General features: G+C 34.2%; 3 protein-coding genes across 9 annotated transcripts in view; 1 reads left to right on the top strand and 2 right to left on the bottom strand.

Moving 5' to 3' along the window:
- LOC134692096 (YEATS domain-containing protein 4-like) overlaps nucleotides 1-19,054 on the bottom strand; it is a 32,609-nt gene extending 13,555 nt beyond the window's left edge. The window contains exons 1-3 of one of the 7 annotated variants that reach the window (XM_063552490.1): nucleotides 18,973-19,054; nucleotides 4,085-4,139; nucleotides 3,255-3,374 (exon numbers count right to left, since the gene is read on the bottom strand). In XM_063552490.1, coding sequence (XP_063408560.1) covers nucleotides 3,255-3,374; nucleotides 4,085-4,123 — 159 coding nt within the window. In that variant the 5' untranslated portion in view covers nucleotides 4,124-4,139; nucleotides 18,973-19,054. Of the gene's footprint in view, nucleotides 1-3,254; nucleotides 3,375-4,084; nucleotides 4,140-17,034; nucleotides 17,060-17,206; nucleotides 17,362-18,972 lie in introns of those variants that run through there. The other 6 variants (XM_063552484.1, XM_063552487.1, XM_063552485.1 and 3 more) reach the window with 6 other exon arrangements.
- LOC134693385 (uncharacterized) lies at nucleotides 36-2,928 on the bottom strand. The gene is made up of 2 exons (XM_063554179.1): nucleotides 2,321-2,928; nucleotides 36-1,399 (listed from the first exon to the last, which is right to left on the bottom strand). The coding sequence occupies exon 2, from the start codon at nucleotides 1,234-1,236 to the stop codon at nucleotides 220-222; it is 1,017 nt and encodes a 338-aa protein (XP_063410249.1). The 5' UTR covers nucleotides 1,237-1,399; nucleotides 2,321-2,928; the 3' UTR covers nucleotides 36-219.
- LOC134692456 (uncharacterized) lies at nucleotides 10,574-16,009 on the top strand. Its single transcript, XM_063552907.1, has one exon. The coding sequence runs from the start codon at nucleotides 10,574-10,576 to the stop codon at nucleotides 16,007-16,009; it is 5,436 nt and encodes a 1,811-aa protein (XP_063408977.1).
- Nucleotides 19,055-22,764: the final 3,710 nt, after the last annotated feature.

Below are 22,764 nucleotides of genomic sequence, written 5' to 3'. Positions count from 1 at the left end.
AGAGAAAGATAACTAAAATTAAATTTTAACATGTTTAATGCGTGTACTCACAACTGCCATGATTATTTTTGGCTAGAATATATAAATATAATCAGGTACATGTATGTAGGTTGTACATGTCTCTTATTCTGGTGTTTAAGTAACGTTATGAAATTTTAAAACAATAAATTATCTTTTGTTCGAAAACATTGTTGCACATTTAAGGAATTAGTCGGAGAGTTAATTGTACAATTTCAGCCTTCGTTTTACACGGCTTGTAAATAGTTCTGGTACAATGGCACTACAAAAAAATGCATTTAACTTAGGTAACATGATGTTTTCCCAAAGTTCTTTGTCATAGCATATTCTTTCAAACTCCATTCCTTTATTGGTCCAAACAACAAAGTGACACCATGCACGTTTAGTTATAGCTAATTGTCCCTGAACTTGATAATAATAAGAATGACTACGTTTAAGTCTTAAACGCCCAAAATTATCCAGTTCACAACAAAAATTGCTCTGCCTTGCCGCTTCCAACGGATGCATGTCTCTTAAGGCATAAGGACATTTAACCTCAATCACACCATGATATGGATTACAATGTGGACAATAGACTAATCCATCAGGAGTAGCACCCAAATGTGGCAAATTCTCATTTATAATGACACCATTTTTTGTAGCTGTGAGTGGTGGATGACTCTCCCTTACACGAATGAGGTAGCTATCAATAGCTATTTGCTCATGATCTTTGCCCCAGCTGATTGCTGCATTTGTGAAACTTGGTGTGTAATCTAAAAGATACTTTATGAGGTTGTCAGGTTCAGTGTCAACCTTTCTCCTGACAATATTCCCAAACTTTGACGCCGTTAGACGCCCTCTGCGTACCTGTTTCCATAGAGGGTTTTTGTGTTGCTCTCTTGTAGCTACTTCAATTTTACTACAATCATCCTTTGTTATTTTCAAACTATCAAAATAGGTTAAAAAATGTTGAACACACTCAATACTAGTAATATCAACTGTATCCATGTATGAAAAGTTAATGTTATGAAGTTTTGGCAATGTTGATACACTTGTATTATTCTCACATGAATCTGATATTTGTGGAAAGTTCATTAACCAGCCAGCATCAGGGTTTACATTCATAAGTCTTTCCTTAAAGCTCAGAATTGCTGGAGTTGACAGATCTTTCGAGAACGATGCATTTACACTGTAAAGGGAAACTTTTCTATCGGGAGACTTAAATTTATTGAATACCATTTCTTGAGATTTTTTTGGAGACAGGTTTCTGTTGCGTGGCTTTATCCATTCACAAGCCTTTGAGGTTGGTGCAATCTTGCCAGAATATTTTTGTTGTGTTATGTCTGCTATGCCATATACATGATATAGAAGAGCTGCTATGTGACTACAGGATTCTCCAGCCCTGCAAAAAACTTCTATATCAATACTTGTAGTCAAATAACTATAAAAACAAAACAATTGTTGAAACACTTCAAAATAAAACTTTAGTAACAATATAAACATTAATTTATTGGAACTAGATTAGAAATAGATAGGAAATGTACATTAAGATAATAAAAATAAACTTGCTTCTACATTATAAAAATGGTTGTTATATTATTTCCATGCTCTAATTAATGATTAGTAAGTACATGTAATCATTTCATGTTGCTTTAAATATTTATCTTAATTTACAACATGAATCTTGATTGTGAAAATTTGTAAAATTAATCACATGTTCTTCCTATGACCATATAATATATTTGACACCTACAAGTTAATCTTAATTGGTCCAGTATATTTATTTATTACAGGAAAACATGCAATTTTACAGGTACAAAATGTAGTCTGCCTGCACAGCTTGGTCTCATTACCAGCTGATAACAGGAAATAACATATACAGTGACAATGAAATTGAATATGATTATTTGATCTAAATGAGATTAAAAAAAAATATTCATTTATTATGTGCATATTTTTTTAATGAATATGTGTAAATATGCAATAGTAACTGTACTAACAATATAAAAAAATGTATGTCAACATAACTCAAATGGTTGGATAATGAAGAAAAAAATCCAAATAACTTAATTTTGGAATAATCATACCATTAAAGTCATAAAATGAAATAATAGAGGAGATTAAAATCATTAATATTGAAAATATTTTTACGGGTTCATTTTTACATTACAAGATCAACAAAATCAACTTTATTTTATTTCTAGCAGTAGAATCATTTTAAATAAAAATGGAATGCAGGTGATGCATGAACAAATTAATGTTTGCTTTATATTGAGGATTGTTCATACATTTTGCAAAAAAAAAATATTCTAAAGAGACTTACCCTGCTACACAGTTGCACTCAGCATTATGAACTCTCCCAGTAACTTCGACAAATACACCCAAGTCTGGTATGCTGGCTTCTTTTTCTTATCCTTTGTTGGTATAGATGGGAGACAGTGGCACTTGATGATACAGTGGGAGCACTTTTCAGATATTTGGTGGCAATTAATGTTAGAAATGTGTCCTTCTTGGTAAAAAACCTTTGCCTTCAGTTGACGTCTAGCTCCCATTTCACTGGCATCGTAAGATCTATGTCTACTTAAAACTAAAAAGTTATATAGTTCTTTGTGTGTAAAGTCCGGAAATTGGTCACAATTAGTTGACCAACCCTCTTTTAATTCTGTTGGACTGGGTAAATGTTCACCTAATGGCGTGAGAAGAGGCGACTTTATATCATCTCGGGGTGCATTATTGTTTATGTCTAGGCCCAGATCTTTAGCCCCTTTTGCCCGCTCTATTAATTCAGGCTTATTTCAGAAAGTTGGTTGGTTACACTTCTTCAGAAAATGCTGTAACTCTTTCTTTTTCCAAGTATTGAAGTCACTTGCCATTGCTATCTATAAAAACTGTCCTGGTTCACGTAGATATCGATATATAGTAAACTAGTAATTGATGAAGTGGGCATGTTATGGACGCTGGTAAGTGTACCTACCGGAAGCAGTAAATCTCCGATAGCGGAGAATGCCTAAAGGGAAATAACCTAGTTATCGGAAAGGGCTATACCTATACATATAGAATGTTGGAGAAGTGAATCACTTTTGAACTGTATTTATTTAATAAGCAACATTACATGTATCTGTTAAAAAAGTCCTCAGTAAAGAAAATGTAGTTATCTTTAATTTATCAGTAAAAAACATTTAATAGAAATATACTAAGCTAGGTTTAACAGACTTCTCCAGTTTATTGTAATTGATATGCAGGTTACATGAACAAACCTCATTTTTGAATGGTTTAACATACACCGTCCACTGATGAGTGTGACCATCTTCCTCCCTCTTCTTTCCAAAATATCTGGCAATATTCCCATAAATAAGGGGCTTCACAATTGTAACTCCCTGTAATAAGTATCATTTTTGTTATTCTTTGTCCTTGTTTAACAAAAGTTTTTCAGTCTTTTCCTGTTTCCTTATCAAACATACAGTCATACACATATGTACTTTTTCATACTATGTTTAGTTATATACAATAGTAGTTTTGTGAATTGGCTTAAACGTTATAAAGAGTAATTGGAATAATTCCCCGCTTATAATTTTAATTTTGATTATACATGTTTTCCCTTTCAATACATAATTTTGGGAAAATTATGTAGAAATTTAGTGACATAATTTTCCCATCAAGATATACATTTTACATATTTTATTATCTTATCTGTTTTAATTTTGTAACAATCATGACAATGTTACAAGACATTCCAAATTTTCCTTTTTTGTTTTTCTTGTTAACCTTGAGCTACAACTTTATGTATATTTGGCAAACCCTTTTAGAATTTTAGAATCGAAATTCAACTTTTTATTTTGTGACCCCTCTTTTATCTTTTTTTTATTTGGACACATGACTGATGAGTTTTTTTAATATGAAACCAACATCTCAGGCCTACAAATTTAATAATAGTATCCACTACAATTTTACTTGTTACAAGACTCAATTCACATTTTCTTTTTTTTTCTCTACTAGAAGCAAGAAGATCTACAAAAATCTTTATACTTAAAATATTTTGAAATTTTTAATTTGAGATGCTTTGAATAGAATGTACATGTAAACATACCTTGACTCTACCCCCAGAATCAGCACCATACTCTGCCATTTTTCTTTAGCAAAACCTTCAAAATATAATGAAAACAAGAGATAGAAGATTTACACAGATATTCATAGGTCTGCCTTATATTCTTTTTTTTTTTAAAACTAATGAATGTTTACCAAATGTGAACGTACAACTGATCCCGCTTGACTGACTAATGATTTACTTTTTATAAAACTAATGATCCATTAGGCCAAAATAAATTAATAGTGTGTTTCCGGTTTCCCGACCCTTCCTCCATTTCCGACGCCGACCCTAAACTTTTTATTGACAAAAATAAAAAAAAATATGAAAAATCCGGATTTTTCGGTCTGTCCGGATCTGATTTTTAGTTTAGAAATTTACAAATCTTTAAAACGTTTGATAGCAATGACCAATATAAATGAGTCAAGCGTTTCAAAAACCAAGATTTTGAATAAACAAGCATGGCCGCAGCTATTTTTATCAGCTGTCAAATATGCAAAATGTGATCACATGTTTGCAAAATATAATGACATCAATTCTGGATTATTACAATATGATGAATCTTTTTTAAGCATAACATGATGGGCAAAAAAAAGTTTTATGACATGTATACGAAAACATTTGACAAGACCATACTTGACAAATAATTTTAAGAGTAAAATGAAAGCAATTTACTGCTAAAATCAATCCAGCTTTTGTTGTAAAATATGCTCTTACCAATGTTGTAAAAATGTTCTCAGACATAATATGCTTTTGGGGATTTGACAGTTGGAGAGTCAGACAATGTGTAACGAGAAATAGAAAGCTTTCCCCAGTAGGCAGACATGGTGTATGATTCATGTTCATTTATAAATGAATCTGCCCCAGCACCATGTCTACTTTTATTCTTTTAAATTTTCTGTAGCTGGTCCGAGAACAGTTTATACCAGCATGACCAGAGACCATAATTAAATATAAAGACAAAAGATTCTCACTTTTCTCAAAACATGAAATTTTAATATTGTCAGAACCTACTCCTAAAGATTAAATTCTGTCAAACATCAAAACACATCTATTTATTAAATAAAAAGGGTGCAAGAGAATTGCCCCTAAAAAAATAATAAGCTGCTGCTTAGCATCCATTTACAGTATTTCTACTACTTCTAAAGAAAAGGGGGGTGGGGAGGGTAGGAATTTAACTTAAAGTTATTTTTAGCTTCTGCAGATATAAAAACATTAAATTGAAAGGACGTTTTTATTATTAATGAAAATGTATGTAGATTTAATTAAGTTCTATTATAAATATCAAAGAACCATGCGGGCACATCAAATGATTTCATTTGAATCTTTTTCTGCTTTCATCGATAGAAAAAAATAAAAAGTTTTCATAAAATAAAATGTTTTACCTACCTACCCTACCTAATTTTTTTCAGGGTGAAATAGGAAACACACTATTTATTTATTTTGGCCTTACCAAATCTAGACGCCAATATCATACATATCTATTTCTTTCCATTAAATTATAAACACAATTAACATGATTACACAAATGTATTTCATATATTACAAAAGAGTAACAGATGAGTTTAAACTGCAGAACAAAAGGCTTTAAAAAAGAAAAAAGAGAAAAATAGGGGAAAAAAGAAAAAAGAGAAAAATAGGGGAAAAAAGAAGTGTAATACAGAATAAACTGATTGAATGATTGTTTAGGGCTTCATTTCCAATAGCAAATATATAATGAATGATAATGACAATGAAGAATTAATTAACAATAAATACAACAGACATGATAGGTAGGTACTGTTAAAGAGGATGCTGATGAATTTTCACCCCCCACTGGAAAATAAGGGTATGTTGGATAGGGACAGAAATTTAGCTTTGCAACAGGTCACCTACAGAACTCTCAAAGAGTTGTTGCAATAGTTCTTAACTTGGCATTAAAGTGGCATTCTCTATTCACAAGGCTTTGGATTTAAAACCACCATCTGACATCAGAACAGAGTATAATGGGCAAAATAAAAAAAAAGAGAGAAAAAGGATCAAAGATCTGAAAAATTAAAAAAAATAAAGAATTAAGGTCCTTTATTTTATGAGTCAAGCAAGGCAACCAGGAATTTTGAACCAGCTGCCCTGATAAACAAATGTAACACTCAAAACATTACAGGGCATGCAACTAGTATTTTTTTTTTTTTTTACCTACATGTATGATGTATACACTTGATTTATTATGTTTATCGTACACATTTCTCAAGTTAAATTTTAGCGGTACAAGTTGACATGGTACATGTACAAGTTTACTTTTGTAGCCTAGGTAATAAATTTGTAACCATGTTGGACAGAAGCATACATGTACCTGCCAAGCCTCCTGATTTGAGAAGAATACGCAATACAGAAGACGAAAATCGGGAAATATTCCACTTTCAGATATTTCAACCTGGAATAAACATTCCTTATCCCTTGGTTTTTTTTATTTCTTTTAATATAAATAAATAAATAATTGGCATGATCAGCAATCGTTTGAAAACTTTCATCAGTAGTTATTATGTTCGATTTGTAAGTTATTGAATTTAGTTATTAGTGTTTCCTACGCCTTGCACTTTTTCATGAAAAAAAATTGGCGCCATGCTGGCCTTTTCTGTCATGTCTGTTGTATTTTAAAACCCTGCCATAATTTTTTTTTAATATCTGTTCTGCAAGTCATCTTTAAGTAAGACCAAACAAGTTATTTCCCTTGGAACAAAATCAAAAGGTTTAATGGCCCACATTTTAATGAAGTTTGTAATTATGTTTGAACAGTTTTGAAGCAACAGAGTACTGTACAAAATATGATTCATGATTGAATCTTATAGAGAAAACAATTGATTTTTACCTCAAGGAATGTTAAATATAGACAATTTACATGTAAGTTATTGTTTTACTATGCATATGATGAAAATTACCACTGTTTTCGTAAACAATCCAATGTTTGTTTATATAATTTTCTATTAATACGATTATTCGTGCGGTCAAGATAATTACGAAAGTGACAAGTGCTAGTGAAATTAGTCCAAATAATAATGACATCTTGGAAGGCTATTTTAAATTTTTGCTTGAACATGCACGCTTTCCTGCGATCGAAGTAAGGCATAAAAAAAAATAGATAATATGGGGACGAAGTTCCCTATTACAGTAGAAAATTCAATTAAAAAAAAAAAAAAAAAAAAAAAATCATTTCCCAAATTTTTGATTGTACTACATTTGTACTACATGCACTAATGAACTCAAAATCATTCATTCTTTTCTTTTTTTTGTCGTGTTTTTGAATTTCCAGAGCGTCGCAGAAATCTACTTCCATTTCCGGTCTTGTTTACATGAGACTTTGATTAAAATGTATAATGAAAGTATGTCTAAAACTGAACTAATGCTAATTCATTTAAAAAAAAATTGTTTGTTATTAAAATCAAAGCGCTGTAAGCACTGTAGGCAGTTAACCAAAAACCAAGGCAAACATAATTATGAGGATTGTAGCAATGTTGCTTCAATTTTTTTTTTAAGATTTAAAAGAACAAACATTAAACATTCATATATAATTGTACATTTATGTTCATTTAATGAATTAATCTTTATGGCAAATAATTCATATTTTATCAAGGTTTTCAATAGCAACGCACATGACCACGAATGGTCATGAGTCTTTCACGAGTCAGCAGTGGTACAAATTTGCAATGATCGCAGTTCTTTTAGTTGATTGCAATTGTTCGTATTAGTTGACTGTTAGTAGTTCAAGTTGTCTTTAGTACGAGCTTATAAAAGTATGAGTGGACTTGCTTCCCTGGAAAGAAAACTAAGTTTGTGTTGTTCAGTACAAAAGTTATGAGCAAAATCAGACAAATGTTTACTACTACAGGGATCAACGGTGAGGTCTGACTGACCTGTCTATAGTAAAGGTAAAAGACTTCCACAATGTCTAAGTTTGGAATAAATTGACAGGTGTTAGCTAGGGTCTAGCAAAGTAATATGCATATGAGATTGACCTTGCATGTCATTCAATCTTTTTTGAAATTACAAACAGGAATGAATATGGTTTAGGTGTTGGTATCTCAATCTTTTACAAGTTGTCAAAACACACACAAGAGACTGTGGGGTGGCCCTAGGGACTACCCCTAATTTTCATTTGATTGTTTATATTGTCCCATACATAAATATATATGGTTTATGGGTGGGAATCTCGACCGTTATCAAGTTTTCAAACAGGACTTCCCCTATATGTCATTTGATTTGTTATATTGTCCAATACATAAATATATATGTTTGAGGGGTGGGGATCTCATCTGTTTCTAATTTATCAAACAGGAGTGGGTAGGGTGACCCTAAGGACTCTCCCTATATTTCATTTGGTTAGTGCTCATACATGAATATATATGGTTTAATTTAAAGGTGGGAGTTCGACTGTTTCCAATTTCTCAATCAGGAGGGGTAGGGTGACTGCAGGGACTCCCCCTATATTTCATTTAATTTAGAGTTGGGGATCCCATCTGTTTCAAAGTTCTTAAACAAGAGGGGTAGGGTGACCACCCGGGACTTCCCCTATATTTCATTTGATTTATACACGAGTATATATGGTCAAGGGGTGGTGATCTGGCATTTTTCCAAGTTCTCAAACAGGAGGGTGTACAGTGACCATAGATTACATTTGATTTGTTTTATTTTCCCATTTCATAAATATACACGTATATTGTTAAAGATTGTGGATCTAGACCGTTATAAATTCTCCAACGACCTCCACCTATATTTCATATGATTTGTTGTATTGTCCCATACATGAATATATATATGGTTAAGCATGTTTAGGGTTGGGGATCTTGATCGTTACCAAGTTTTGGTCATTTTGGTCTCTTGTGAATAGTTGTCTCATTGGCAATCATACCACATCTTTTTTTTATATAAGAAACTTCCAGCTATTTTGACTGACCTATCAAAATTGAGAAGAAAAAAATACCCCTTAAAATTGCAGAAATATGTTTAACTTGAAAAGCATTTAAAATACATTACCAACATTTATCCCTGATAAAGAAAATTTATACTGTTACCAGGAACATATATATTGTTAAATAAACTGTTCCCAACTGTCACATTGTATTGGATTTTGACATTAAAATTGGTGTACAAAATATTTTCTGATTTTTCTTTCTTTTGGTTTTCAATTCTAGTGTTTATATATATTTACCATGCATAAATGTATTTTGTCACCTGTCTGGATTTTTTTAGTTTAAAGCCAAAACCCGGGATTACCCTTATCCGCTTCCAGAATCGGATCCGATATTGTATTGTCTTCTCGTGGCAGCCATTTTATTTTGAATGTTGTTTTTGACAGATAGTGAGATACAATTTTGCTTGGATTTACACATTATTTATCGGCGATTTTCTAGATAAAGCTAGCGGTTGAACAAATTGAACATGAATAGTTACGATGAAAATAAGTTTGAGATCGTTTATTAGGAAACTTTGTTAAAAATGTTTGCAAAGTTATTTTTTTCTTTCAAGGTCCATCGGGCGTAGCTAGTAACTTGGGCAAGTAGAAAGTCCGACTGCAAAGGTGGAAGGTGGCAGACATCGGACCGCCGCTAATTTGAACACCTGCGTCCAAATTGAAAAGAAATTTCGTCTTCTAATTCAAAATTGCCGCCAATCGCGTGATCAGTTGAACTTATACTGACGTATATATACGTAGTTGACTACATATTGACGACAAACAATATTCCTACGACTTTTGCAATTTGGGAAATCTAAACTACTTGTCTTTAGAGATTTTCGGCGATTAAATATTTCATACATTTGTTCTTTGACAGCTTAGCCAAAAGCTCAGGGAATAATAAGCTACATAAGGATTCCTAATGTGCTCTACTTCCTATGTGCAACTTCAAAACTTTTGGGAAAATCGACGATCATTTAAGGTTTTTCTGGTTATATTTTTTGTAATCCAGAATGAAAAGTATGAAAAAACTGTCCAATAAGTTATAAATAATATAGTAGGCAGCTAGATGATAACAATGGCACGTATTTCAGCACTTATTGGGTACATGTAGCACACAAAACCAGGGTGCTCACATAAGGCAGCTTAACTGCCTAAAAACGTTACTTGATGACTGGGTTTCTTTGTATACATTGCATATGACGTCATAACTTAAATAACATCACAACTACAATCTCAACAGAACCAACATTGGAAACGTTAAGGTATTTCTGTTTCTCTTTTTAACATTGTTGATTTAAAAAAAAAATCAGACTTCATCCCCATTCACAGGTAACTCCTGCCTCATATTAGCCTTTCAGATGTCATAATTACATACACCTTTGTCGGAAAATACGCGAAGTACTAACATTACGTTATGGTAACGTTGTTACCATAACGCTATACTGTGTGACGTTATATTATATGCTCTAGCTATCACAACGATTAAACGTATAGAAAACACAACGCATGATTTACTTAGATTATTCAACATTTAATGGTGCCGTAACCTTTGGATATATATGGATTCAAAGCTGAAGTCAGTTCGTGCTGGACACAAAGGAGCCGTCACGAAGCTACTGGTGAAATTCGACGAGTTAAAGTCAAAAACAGACACAGAAGTTGACGAAGTGAAAGCCCTTGATGATGCCGTCACGCAGAAACAGAAAACATTAATTGACCTGAATAACAGACTTTTGGAACAGACATCGGAGGAAAATCTGGAGCAGGAAATCACCGACTCAGATGAGTATATGTACGAACTTGATTGTAAAATTAGACAAATTCGGAAATTTATTAAGTCCTTTGAAACAAGTACTATAATTTCGCATGATATTGTTGGTCCTTCAACGAGCAGACTTAACCCAGACGCATATAATTTCACACCCGAAGCTAGAGTTGATATGAACACATGTGCAATAGATTCTATCAACCAACAGTATTCAATGCACGCCCCTGCAGTTCATACCCGTCCGTCAGAGAATGTCATGTTTCAAGTCCCGTCAGAACCGAGATCTTCAAAATCTAATTACCATAGGCTTCCAAAGTTAGACTTACCCTATTTTAATGGAGATATTCTCAAGTGGCAGACATTTTGGGATTGTTTCGAGTCATCCATACACTTCAACGACACATTAACTTCAATCCAAAAGTTTAATTATCTGAAAGCCCAGCTAGAGGGAAGCGCCGCGCAAACAGTAGAGGGATTCGCTTTGACAAATGGTAACTACGAAACCGCAGTCAACCTTCTCAGAGATCGGTTCGGACAACCTAGCAAACTGATACATGCTTACATGAAAGCACTCATGAATTTACCCGCACCGACAAATGATGCTTTTAGTTTAAGGTCTTACGGAGACAGATTAGAATCATACGTACGAGGATTAGAGTCACTTGGTCAAACATCAGAGATGTATGGTTCGCTTTTGGTACCTGTAGTTTTGGACAAGTTACCGATTGACGTAAGAAAATCTATTGCAAGAGAACACGGGAGAGATAATTTGATGTTGCAAAATCTACGAAAATCAATAACTAAAGAGATTGAAATACTTGAGGCAGGACAGGGAGTCATGGAACCGGACAGATTGCACACCACAGCATTTTTCACAGGTACACAACCAAGATCACACAATAAAGGTAAATTAACTGACACACGGAAGAAGGTAAATACGCATACATGTATTTTTTGTTCAGGTCAGCACTATCCAACGGAGTGCTCTGAAGTAACAGACGCAAACGCTAGAAATCAAATAGTAAAACAGAAACAACTATGTTTTAACTGTTTAGGGTCACACCGGGTGGCCGCATGTAAGTCTACAAAACGGTGTAAAAATTGTAATGGAATGCATCATACAAGCATATGTAAAGGGAAAGAGGTCATTACAGATACGAAGCAGGAGCCGAAAATACAGCAGACAGCTATCAACGTGGTTGAAACATCAGACACAACTAGTGTATTGCATGCATCACAAGTAAGTCCCGACATTCTCCTAAAAACAGCAACTGCACCAGTTATATATAACGACGTAAAAACAGAATGTAACATCTTATTTGACGAAGGAGCGCAACGTTCCTTCATCACTCAGAAATTAGCCGATAAACTTGAAATTAAAACAACGGGGAAAGTCAGCATTCAACTGTCTGCGTTCGGAGATTTATCTCAGAAAGTTCGTAACTTGGAAACTGCAACAATACAATTACAGACCGACACGGGAGAAAATGTGCGTATAAACACACTCATTGTGCCGGAAATTGCCGTCCCGATTCATAACAGTATTTCACATACTACAAAGAGCTTGCCACATTTGAGAGGACTTAAACTTGCACATTCTGTACACAGTGGAGAGCGTTTTGAGATCGACCTACTAATAGGCGCGGATTATTACTGGGAAATTATTGAGGACAAAATCATAAGAGGAAAAGGACCCACCGCTGTACAGTCAAAGATAGGATATCTGTTATCAGGACCAACTATTGGAAATATCAGCCAGCATTCAAGATCTACAGTTCTTTTAAACGTCATTTCATCCCATCAATTGGAGGAGACAGAGATTGAAAAGTTTTGGACACTTGAGTCAATAGGAATCAATACATGTGAAAACAAGGAGAACACCAACTATTTACAGACATACCAGAACACAGCTATTGATTACGAGAATGGAAAATACACAGCAAAGTTGCCTTGGAAAGTTGACCACCCAGATTTGCCTTCAAATATGGCCATTGCTAAAGGTAGGACCGATAATATAATTAGACGTCTAAACCGGGAACCGCACTTGCTACAAAAATACAGTGAAATAATCAATGAACAAGAAAAGAGAGGATTTATAGAGAGGGTTCCAGATATGGAAGATGATAACAACAATCATATGATTCACTACATTCCTCACCATCCTGTTAAAAAAGATTCCGAGACTACCCCTATTCGTATAGTGTACGACTGTAGTTGTAAACCACAGCAAGATTTAGCCAGCTTAAATGATTGCTTAATGTCAACACCACCAAATCTAAATGACTTGACGAAAATATTAATGCGATTCAGAATCGGAAAATATGGTATCAGTACAGATATTGAAAAGGCATTTTTACAGATAGGACTTGACAAGAAGGATCGTGACGCTACACGTTTCTTTTGGCTAGCTGACCCCGACGACCCACGTAGCAATCTTACAACTTACAGGTTTAAATCGATATTGTTTGGCGCAACATGCTCACCATTTATTTTAAATGCCACTCTACTTAAGCACTTGGACGAAAATGAAAATAGTATAACACAAACGATGAAAAGGGACTTATATGTAGACAATATTCTGTCAAGCGTTGAGACTTATGACGAAGCCATTGCATATTTCAAGGATGCGAGAAATGTCATGTCAAAGGGAGGATTCAATTTGCGATCTTGGAGCTCAAACTGCAGTGATTTAACTGAAATTGCAAAAAACGAAAATTTAGCCGAAAAGAACATAACGGTAAAAATACTAGGAATGATATGGAACACTGAAAAAGATACAATTTCTTTTCATAAAGTTAATGTAACAGATATTAAGGAACCAAACATAACAAAACGTGAAATACTGAGTCAATCATCTCGAATCTACGATCCTATGGGATTACTTTCGCCAGTGTCCGTTAGGGCCAAAATCTTAATGCAAGACCTCTGGAAAGACAAACTTGAGTGGGATGAACCACTACCGTTAAACGTACAACAACAGTGGATGGAATTAGCTAGAGACTTAGAATTTTCAACAAACACAGAGTTACCGAGACAGATTTTAACTAAGAGTACAGATGAACCAAAACAGTTACATGTTTTCGTTGATGCCAGCCAGAAAGCCTACGGATCAGCTGTTTATATTACAAATGGACAGCAGTCAACATTAGTATTTGCTAAGAGCCGTGTTGCACCTATAAAGACGTTGACATTACCACAATTAGAACTAATGGCCGCTGTGATAGGAGCTAGAATTGCAACACACGTAAAATCAGCTTTATCAATAAACAAAGTCACGTATTGGTCGGACAGTCAAATAGTTTTACACTGGTTAACAACGACTAAACATTTGAAAAAATTCCTTCACAACAGAATTACAGAAATTAAATCTTTAACACAGGATTCAGAGTGGAAATATTGTCCAACGAATGACAACCCTGCAGACCTATTGACAAGAGGAATCAGCGCTTCACAACTAGCAGATGCTAAACTGTGGTTTAATGGACCGGAATGGATCAATTGTTCAAAATCTTGGCCGCAGTGGACACCTAACACATGCATTCTTTTAACGAATATAGATCAAGAGGAGAACGTTACAAATACAATTGAAGGGAATAATACACATGGCATTCATTGCATACTGGATGTTATGAGATACAGTACATTAACAAAGATACTACGTGTTAGTTCGTGGATTTACCGATTCATAGCGAATTGCCGCAAATCACGCTCACAGAGAATACAGAGCAAATTCATCACATGCGAGGAACTACAAGCTGCAACAGAAAAATGGATAATAAGTGCTCAGAGGATTTCATTTGATAAAGAAATCAGGACTTTGAAGTCGCAATCGAACACACCCAATACTTTAATTCGACAATTACGACTATATATAGACGAGAAAGAAATTATTCGTTGCCGCGGGAGAATTCATAATGCTCCAATTAGTGAAAATTCAAGATTTCCGTGTTTATTACCAAATAATTATCATTTCACTGAATTGCTTATATCGGAAGTTCATAAGAATTTAAAACATTCAGGAGTATTAGCCACAGTCACCGAGATTCGCCAAAATTATTGGATACCTAAAATACGTCAACAAGTGAAAAAAGTTCTTCGTAAATGCGTCACTTGTCGTAAAGTAACCGGAAAACCGTACAGTGCGCCAGATCCTCCACCTCTACCAAAGACAAGATTAATGGAAGCACCACCGTTTACCGTCACAGGTGTTGATTTTACTGGAGCGTTATATGTTAAAGACAATAACGGACAAGGGAGCAAAGTATTCATATGCTTATTTACATGTGCGTCAACGCGCGCAGTGCATTTAGAGGTCGTCACAGATCTTAAAGAAAGATCTTTTTTACAAGCGTTCAGAAGATTTACGAGCCGCAAGTCTTTGCCGAGAGTGATGATATCTGACAATGCGTCAACATACATGGCCGCATCCGAGACTTTAGAGAGACTAACCAAATCTGAAACCTTAAATGATGCGTTATCCGTATGTGGAACGACTTGGAAATTCATAATAAAACGAGCTCCCTGGTATGGTGGTTGGTGGGAGCGCTTGATAGGACTAACAAAAATGTGCTTACGAAAAGTTCTTGGAAGATCGTACATTACATTGGAGGATTTACAAACAATAGTCACCGAAATTGAAGCCGTGTTGAACGATCGGCCTTTAACGTATGTATCCACCGACATCGAGGATCAGGAACCTTTGACACCATCGCACCTGCTTTATGGGAGAAGGATTACAACTACACCGTATCCACGACAAGACATCGACGAAAATACAAGTTTCACAGACAGAAGCGACATTTCTAAACGTGCTGAACTACAAACTTTCGTAATTGACCAATTTTGGTCACGATGGAAATCAGAATATCTTACGTCGCTACGTGAATACCACACCCGAACAGGAGATAACGACCAGACAATTAAAGTGGGAGATGTTGTTCAAATCCACGAAGACAAGTATCCAAGAAACAAATGGACAATTGGAGTCGTTGATTCTTTAATAACTGGAAATGATGGACTTACAAGAGCAGCCGAAGTGAGAACAAAATCCGGACGCTTTTCACGACCGATCGTCAAATTATATCCCTTAGAGATATGTGACAATATCCACCCAAAGGAAACACGTGAAACTCAACAACCGGGAACTAGTAACATACAAAGACGATTACCGTTTCGTGAAGCCGCCGTGTGTGCCAGGAGAAACATCCACGAATGGACCAAGAAATAACTTTAATTGTGTTTATTTAAGGTTAAGGAAGTAAATTATTTTATTTGAGATGGACATTAATTTTAAATATTTATTTATCTATATTGTGAATTTACATTTTTTAATATTTTCATATAAAATTTTCACTTTTGTCGGCCCCCAGAATGTCGGAAAATACGCGAAGTACTAACATTACGTTATGGTAACGTTGTTACCATAACGCTATACTGTGTGACGTTATATTATATGCTCTAGCTATCACAACGATTAAACGTATAGAAAACACAACGCATGATTTACTTAGATTATTCAACAACCTTATCGCTATTTGTCCGCCATTACTGGATATCACACAGGTTCCCGTAAAATTATGACGTCATAAAACAAAATAGCTGACGCCACAATGAAAAAGTGATTGTTGTATGCGCCAAAAGTTCAAGCGGCAGGGTCAGCCGGGAATAGCGATAAGGTGTATTGGGCCATTCCAGTTAATATCTGCTAAAGGGGGATGGATGGGGGTGTAAAATTTATACATCTTAGGGGTGAAATTTTGGGTTTTTTCATCTGACACGTACACTAATACGCAAAAATTTCTGAGGGTCTTGTAGCAGTAAATAATTAAAAATAATTACATCTGAGGGGTTACAAAAAATACCTATTTCAGATCTTAGGTGTGCTTTGGAATGTAGACAGTTTCGTCTCATGCATTATCTGGTATTGTACTTAAAATTCTGATGGGTACAATCCTTGCAGTAAAAAATTCTGATAGGTCAATTTTTCCAATGAAAGCCCAACCACCAAATATGAACAGAAACTCTACATCTGATAGGTCTTAATTTATAGATCTGATAGGTACTTTTTCATGATGTTTTTTTCTGATAGGTATGAAAAAAAATCTCCCCATCCATCCCCACCTGTCAGAAATTAACTGGATTGGCCCATTGTATTTGGACTAGTCATATCTATTATTTTTTTATTTTTTTTATAGGACTAGCAAAATCACTGATATTTTTCCTCCTTATCAGTAAATATCTATTTTTTCTTACAAATTTATCTGTTAGTTCGTAAACTTTTGTTTGTGTAAAATAGTAAACAAAACAAAGCCCAAATTAAGCTGTATACACAATGACATCCCTGGCATGTACTTGTCAGAACTGTATCTTTGATCGATACGCATGCTGCATGACAGTAAAATATATGCTACAGGTAGAAGTATACCTATTGATTACCTGCTACAGGTAGAAGTATACCTATTGATTACCTATAATTGTGTTAAATTAAAGCAAAAAACAGTGGAAACCACAATCATACCGCTGCTAATAAAAAATAATTTCTTGTATTCGATACAAGCGCTTTAGTGATTGCGATGCGAATGCCGAAAGTTCATCTATTAACCGAAATATGACAATAAAGAACAACGCACCATTAACAGAAGGTGCAAATAACATGAGAGCAAATAGTCCAATAATTGAATAAATACAAAAAAGAACAAAAATTGGAAAATTCATAGATAGATAGATAGTTTGTTTATTCTCATAAAACCATGCAAATACAAAGGTTACAGGAAAGTTAAAAATAATAATATACATAAAAATAAAAATGCATTAAAAACTAAAAATATAAAATAAAGCTCAACACCAACACTAAACATTAGCAATATTATTTATTTAGTATTTAGTTTTAATGTTCAAGACTATCATGGAGGAGACACTACTTGTTGGTTTTAAATAAAGTCAATGTCTGACATGATGCTTTGGACTAGATGGACTAGAAAGTAAACTTCTGGGTTTTTCTTTATTAGTTTTATCTTCGAAATGTTATTGCGATGCAGTTTATAATGATTGATAAGTTCAAGGTAAATGATTATTTTCGATATTGTTTTGTTTCTGGCCCCGATTGGATCTAGATGTTTCTGCATTTATGCATGTTGATTATTTTGTCCATTGCGGAACAGTAATATACAAACAGAAATGAACAACTCCACGTCATACAAAGATGTTTCCCTTAATTGTAGTCTTGACTTATTTATATAGCTCAGTAGTTCGTGAGTATGTAAAGACATACATTGTCATTGATACATGGTCATAGTTATAAATCTACTGTTTACAACACTTAAATTCCAAAGCTATTCTACGATAAAAATATAATTCCTAAGTTGTATTTGTGAAAACCTTACAGAATTTTGGATCCTCAATGCTCTTCAACTTCGTACTTTATTTGGGCTTTTTGACTTTTTTTGGATTTGAGCATCCCTTAATTGTGAGTCTTTTGTAGACGAAACGGGCATTTGGAGTACAGAATTGTAAACCTGCAGGTATCATTGATGAGTGTATTTATTATTTGATGTTGTAGATTAAAATTTGGACGACAGCCCAAAACTTTTTATAGCAATCAATGTGCTTACTCTTATGCTGTAGTCGATACAAATCATACAAATAATGTGTCAGACGTTAGGGCGAGGATGGAATTGGGGGAAAAACCGGACAGGACTTTGCAGATAAAGATAGGTTGACAATAACAAAAAAAGGCCAGGATAAATTATTCATGAACATGCAGCACCGAATAGACAGAAAAATAAAAAGGCAGGACAGAAGCTACAACTGAAAAAAAAGCAGGACAAAATATTATGTAAATAGCCGCACCAGCATACACTCCAAATCCCATTATGTATGCATGGGGGAGTGTTATGCCGACTAACGTCAGAGGGTCTCAATCCTAGGTATAAGATAATAGACCGTCATATGGTCACTTTGGTTATGCTTGCTTTCTGTCAGCGTTGATACTATGCCATAGACTCATCGACCCGAGTACTTCATTATCGCGGATAGGAGGCTACCAGACTGACAAACCTTGCCCTGAAAGCAGCCGAGTACAGACAGCAAGGGAAAAAGCAACATAGGAAAACACAAACCATAACAACTCACATAAACCAAAATGGCACCTTCCCCCTGTTTCTGACCAACTGCAAATATCAAAATGCTCACCAATCGTCCCCGGACACCAGCCGCGACCATGCGACGCTGTATAGCCAGTCAAGGTCGTTAAACAAATCCATCATCACGACTGTTTCCTTCCAGAGTGTATGATCATTATATCATCGTCTTCTTATGAATCTTAAATTGAATTAATTAATGTTATAAACCGGTCTTGTTAATAAGATTTAATATCGGTAATTGGTGAAATAGCAATTGATGTCTATATATTGATAAACCATTATATAAAAGGTTTTATCATATATTTAGTACAAAATACAGCTATTTTGTATATCTAATAAAGGTTCTTTTTTCCAGTCTGTATCACCTACCCTGTATCGCATACCCCGTATCGCATGGCTAAACCCGTATCGCATACCCCGTATCGCATGGTAAAACCCGTATCGCATACCTTTTTTTTTTTTTTTTTTTTTTTTAACTAAAGTCAGTTTTTTAGTTTTTTTTTTGCTTAAGAAATTTTTTACTAAAATAGGTAATTTTTTGGAATGACGTCATTGTTTGGTATGAAACGTCACGTACATCAAGTTTTCATATTGTATGTGACGTCACGAACATCAAGTTTTTACAACATATTTTTTGGCACACTCAATGCAACTATAAAAAATACAAAACACTTAGATATATACAATAATAAACAAAATATTTTCAAAACAACAGATTGTAAGGTAACCTAGGTGCTTCGTATAAATAATTGAGCAGTTATTTTAAAACTTTGAAACAAGACAAAAACAGAACTGAAGATAACCCAGTGCTATGGATCAGAAAACAGTTCATATACTATAATACTCTTCTGTTGAAATATATGATAAAGCGTATAATACATGGCAAAATCCGTATCACATGTCGTATCACCCTCGACCAATATCATCCCTCGGGCCTAAAGGCCCTCGGGCTGATATTGATGTCTCGGGATGATACGACATATGATACGGATTTTGCCATGTATTATTCTCTATATATCGAATGCAGGTGATGAATAGGATATTAATTAAGGATTTGATGACACTAAAGACAATAAATTTGTATGATTACATAAACCAAGTGACAACATGTATGGTTAACAAACACATAAACAAAATGATGAAAAAGAGTTTAACAAAACGAGTAAAAAATAAATAAAAAATGACAGAATAATTATGGTATAAATAAATAGAATAGAATTATATAAAATCAGTACATTTTATCTGAAATGGACAACAATGAAACATGTCAGTTTACTTATGGATCATTACAAATTAGAATTCTTGCTGTAGCATTAAGCTCAATTTCACTTTGTATAAATTGCTTTGCTTTATTTATATTAGCTAAAGCCAAAAAACTTGTGTCACAAATAAAAACGTGTATAAGCCACATCGCTTTGTCAGATGGCTTGCTTGGTATCGTTATCTTTTTACCAGGGATAATAAATTGCTTCTGTGTCTATATTCCTGTAATTTGGATAATAACAATATCGCGTACTATAACGACAGCTTCATACCTATTTACGACAACTTTAGCGATAGAGCGATTAATTTCCGTCGCATTTCCAAATGCCTATCTTATGAACATCACAGACGAAAAAGTAAAACATGTTTGCTATAGTATATGGATATTTACAGTTTGTCATCTGGTGTTAGCTATTGCGTCGCTGTATCAGGAACATTATCACATGATTTTAGAAGATATTTCGGATGTCTTTTCCTGTATTGTTTGCCTTATAATGGCCGTGAGCTTGACATCTTCTTCCGTTTTATTATATCGATATGGACAAAGCCAAATTAAAAAAAATGGCTTTTAACTTCTATCCGAGGAAGAGGAAATTCTTTAAGCAACATTATGGAAAGACAATTTCAATTCTAATAGTATGTTCTCTCATGGTGTTTTGCACTTTTCCTGGTTTTGTTTTAACAGTGATTAAGATTATAGATGACGATGTTTATATACAGACCAAACATCTGCTGGCATATCCGATAAAAATCCTGGCATTTATGCAGCATATAGTAAATCCCTTCATATACATATTCAGATTTGAAGAGTGCAGGAATATTGTGAAATCGTATATACCTTGCAAAAGCAGAAAGTCGAACAAACCAGTTATGAATTTTATAGATGCGTAGGATGTATTTATATTTTTCATAACATGCACAAGACTGTGAAATGTATTCATGTGGTTTTTATTATTACACCCAACTGTTGATTCAAGAGAGAAGATGTGATATGGGACATTAATAGTCATAAAATCTTTTTTTTTTTTTTAAGTTTCCTTGTTTATTTGTAAGAATTAAAGTAAATGCGTTTTTTTCTAAAAATAAGTGTTTTTGCGAGTTATAGAGCCATGAAAAAACAGTAGGTTCAAGTTAATTGCCAAATTGCACAAAATGAGTATCCCTGGTTTAGTGCACACAAGCCGATAATTAACAAGGGCTCACACTATATTTATTTCGAATCTACTAAATAGTATAAAATGTTTTAACGATTCTTGTTCAATATGTTTATTTGGCCAGCATCTTATTTAGTTCATGAACATTTTAGTATGACGCCAAATATTATGAATTTATATTCAAGATTTCAAGACATAAAACAAATAATACATAATTTATAGTATAGTACACATTTTCATTTTCCTTTTCGGACTAACACTGTCATTAAAAACCTAACTTAAAATGTATAAACTCGCAGTCATCACCCGGAACCGGTCGGGACAGGAATGACAAATCCGATGCCTTTAGAAGGATGAAAGAAAGCCTCACTATCTACACAACTAAATAAAACACCTTTTAAAAATTGCTGAGGGATCTTGATGTGGCCTGATGCAATGTAAAATGTTTTCCCTTATCTTACACACCCTTATTTTTTTTTACCATACACATTTCCCATCGTTCGCCCCATTCGCCCCATCTTTCAGAATCTTCCTATTGTATAAATAGTGTATTTTTCATATTTATGCATATATCGAGACAATTATAACTGGGCGTTAAGTAAGCATCAATCTATCATATCAATCGATTATTTTACGCCATCACGAGTTGGTTGACCGTTTTGGAATAACCGTTTCACAAATGATATCGGATACGTTTCTTACGTCCTAACTACAACCCCTTCCTTTTCATGAATGGGACCTACCGAATAAGACTTTTTACCGGATATTTTATAACATGAGCAACACGACGAGTGCTACATGTGGAGCAGGATCTGCTTACCCTTCCGGAGCACTTGAGATCACACCTAGTTTTTAATGGGGTTCGTGTTTCTTATTCTTTTGTTTTCTATGTTGTGACAGGTGTACTATTGTTTGTCTATTTGTATTTTTCTTTTTTAGCCATGGCGTTGTCAGTTTATTTTCGATTTTGAGTTTGTCTGTCCCTCTTGTATCTTTTTACATGCCTGAGAAATCTTCACAACATTTCCTTTTATCATAAACTCATAAATTTACTTGATAAGTATTCCCGTCCTCTCCCAAAAATGAGGAGCAGATGATATCAAAATACCCATCATCAGTCAGAAATTATCAGCCTTGCCGATCCAAAACATATCTATGAAAAATTGAAATAATCAATATCTTAGTCGAGTTGGAAGACCAGCACTGCATGTAATGATAGGCCCCGTGGGACATCCTTGGAAATACAAAATGCACGGATGCCGTCTTTTTGAAACACTTTCTTATCTTATCAATTTTAATGACACGCTAAAAAAACGTTCAAAAAAGACTCAACCTCATGTAAAAATGAATATGTTATTCATAACAATAATACTTTCGTTTTATAACAGCCAAATGTTCGAGGGATCAAAGTCCATAAAATGGTC

Source organism: Mytilus trossulus, chromosome 12 (assembly GCF_036588685.1).
Source record: "Mytilus trossulus isolate FHL-02 chromosome 12, PNRI_Mtr1.1.1.hap1, whole genome shotgun sequence".
In the NCBI taxonomy this organism is placed as follows: domain Eukaryota; kingdom Metazoa; phylum Mollusca; class Bivalvia; order Mytilida; family Mytilidae; genus Mytilus; species Mytilus trossulus.
Note: the sequence above shows the minus strand (reverse complement) of the source record. Positions and strands in the feature narration are given on the sequence as shown.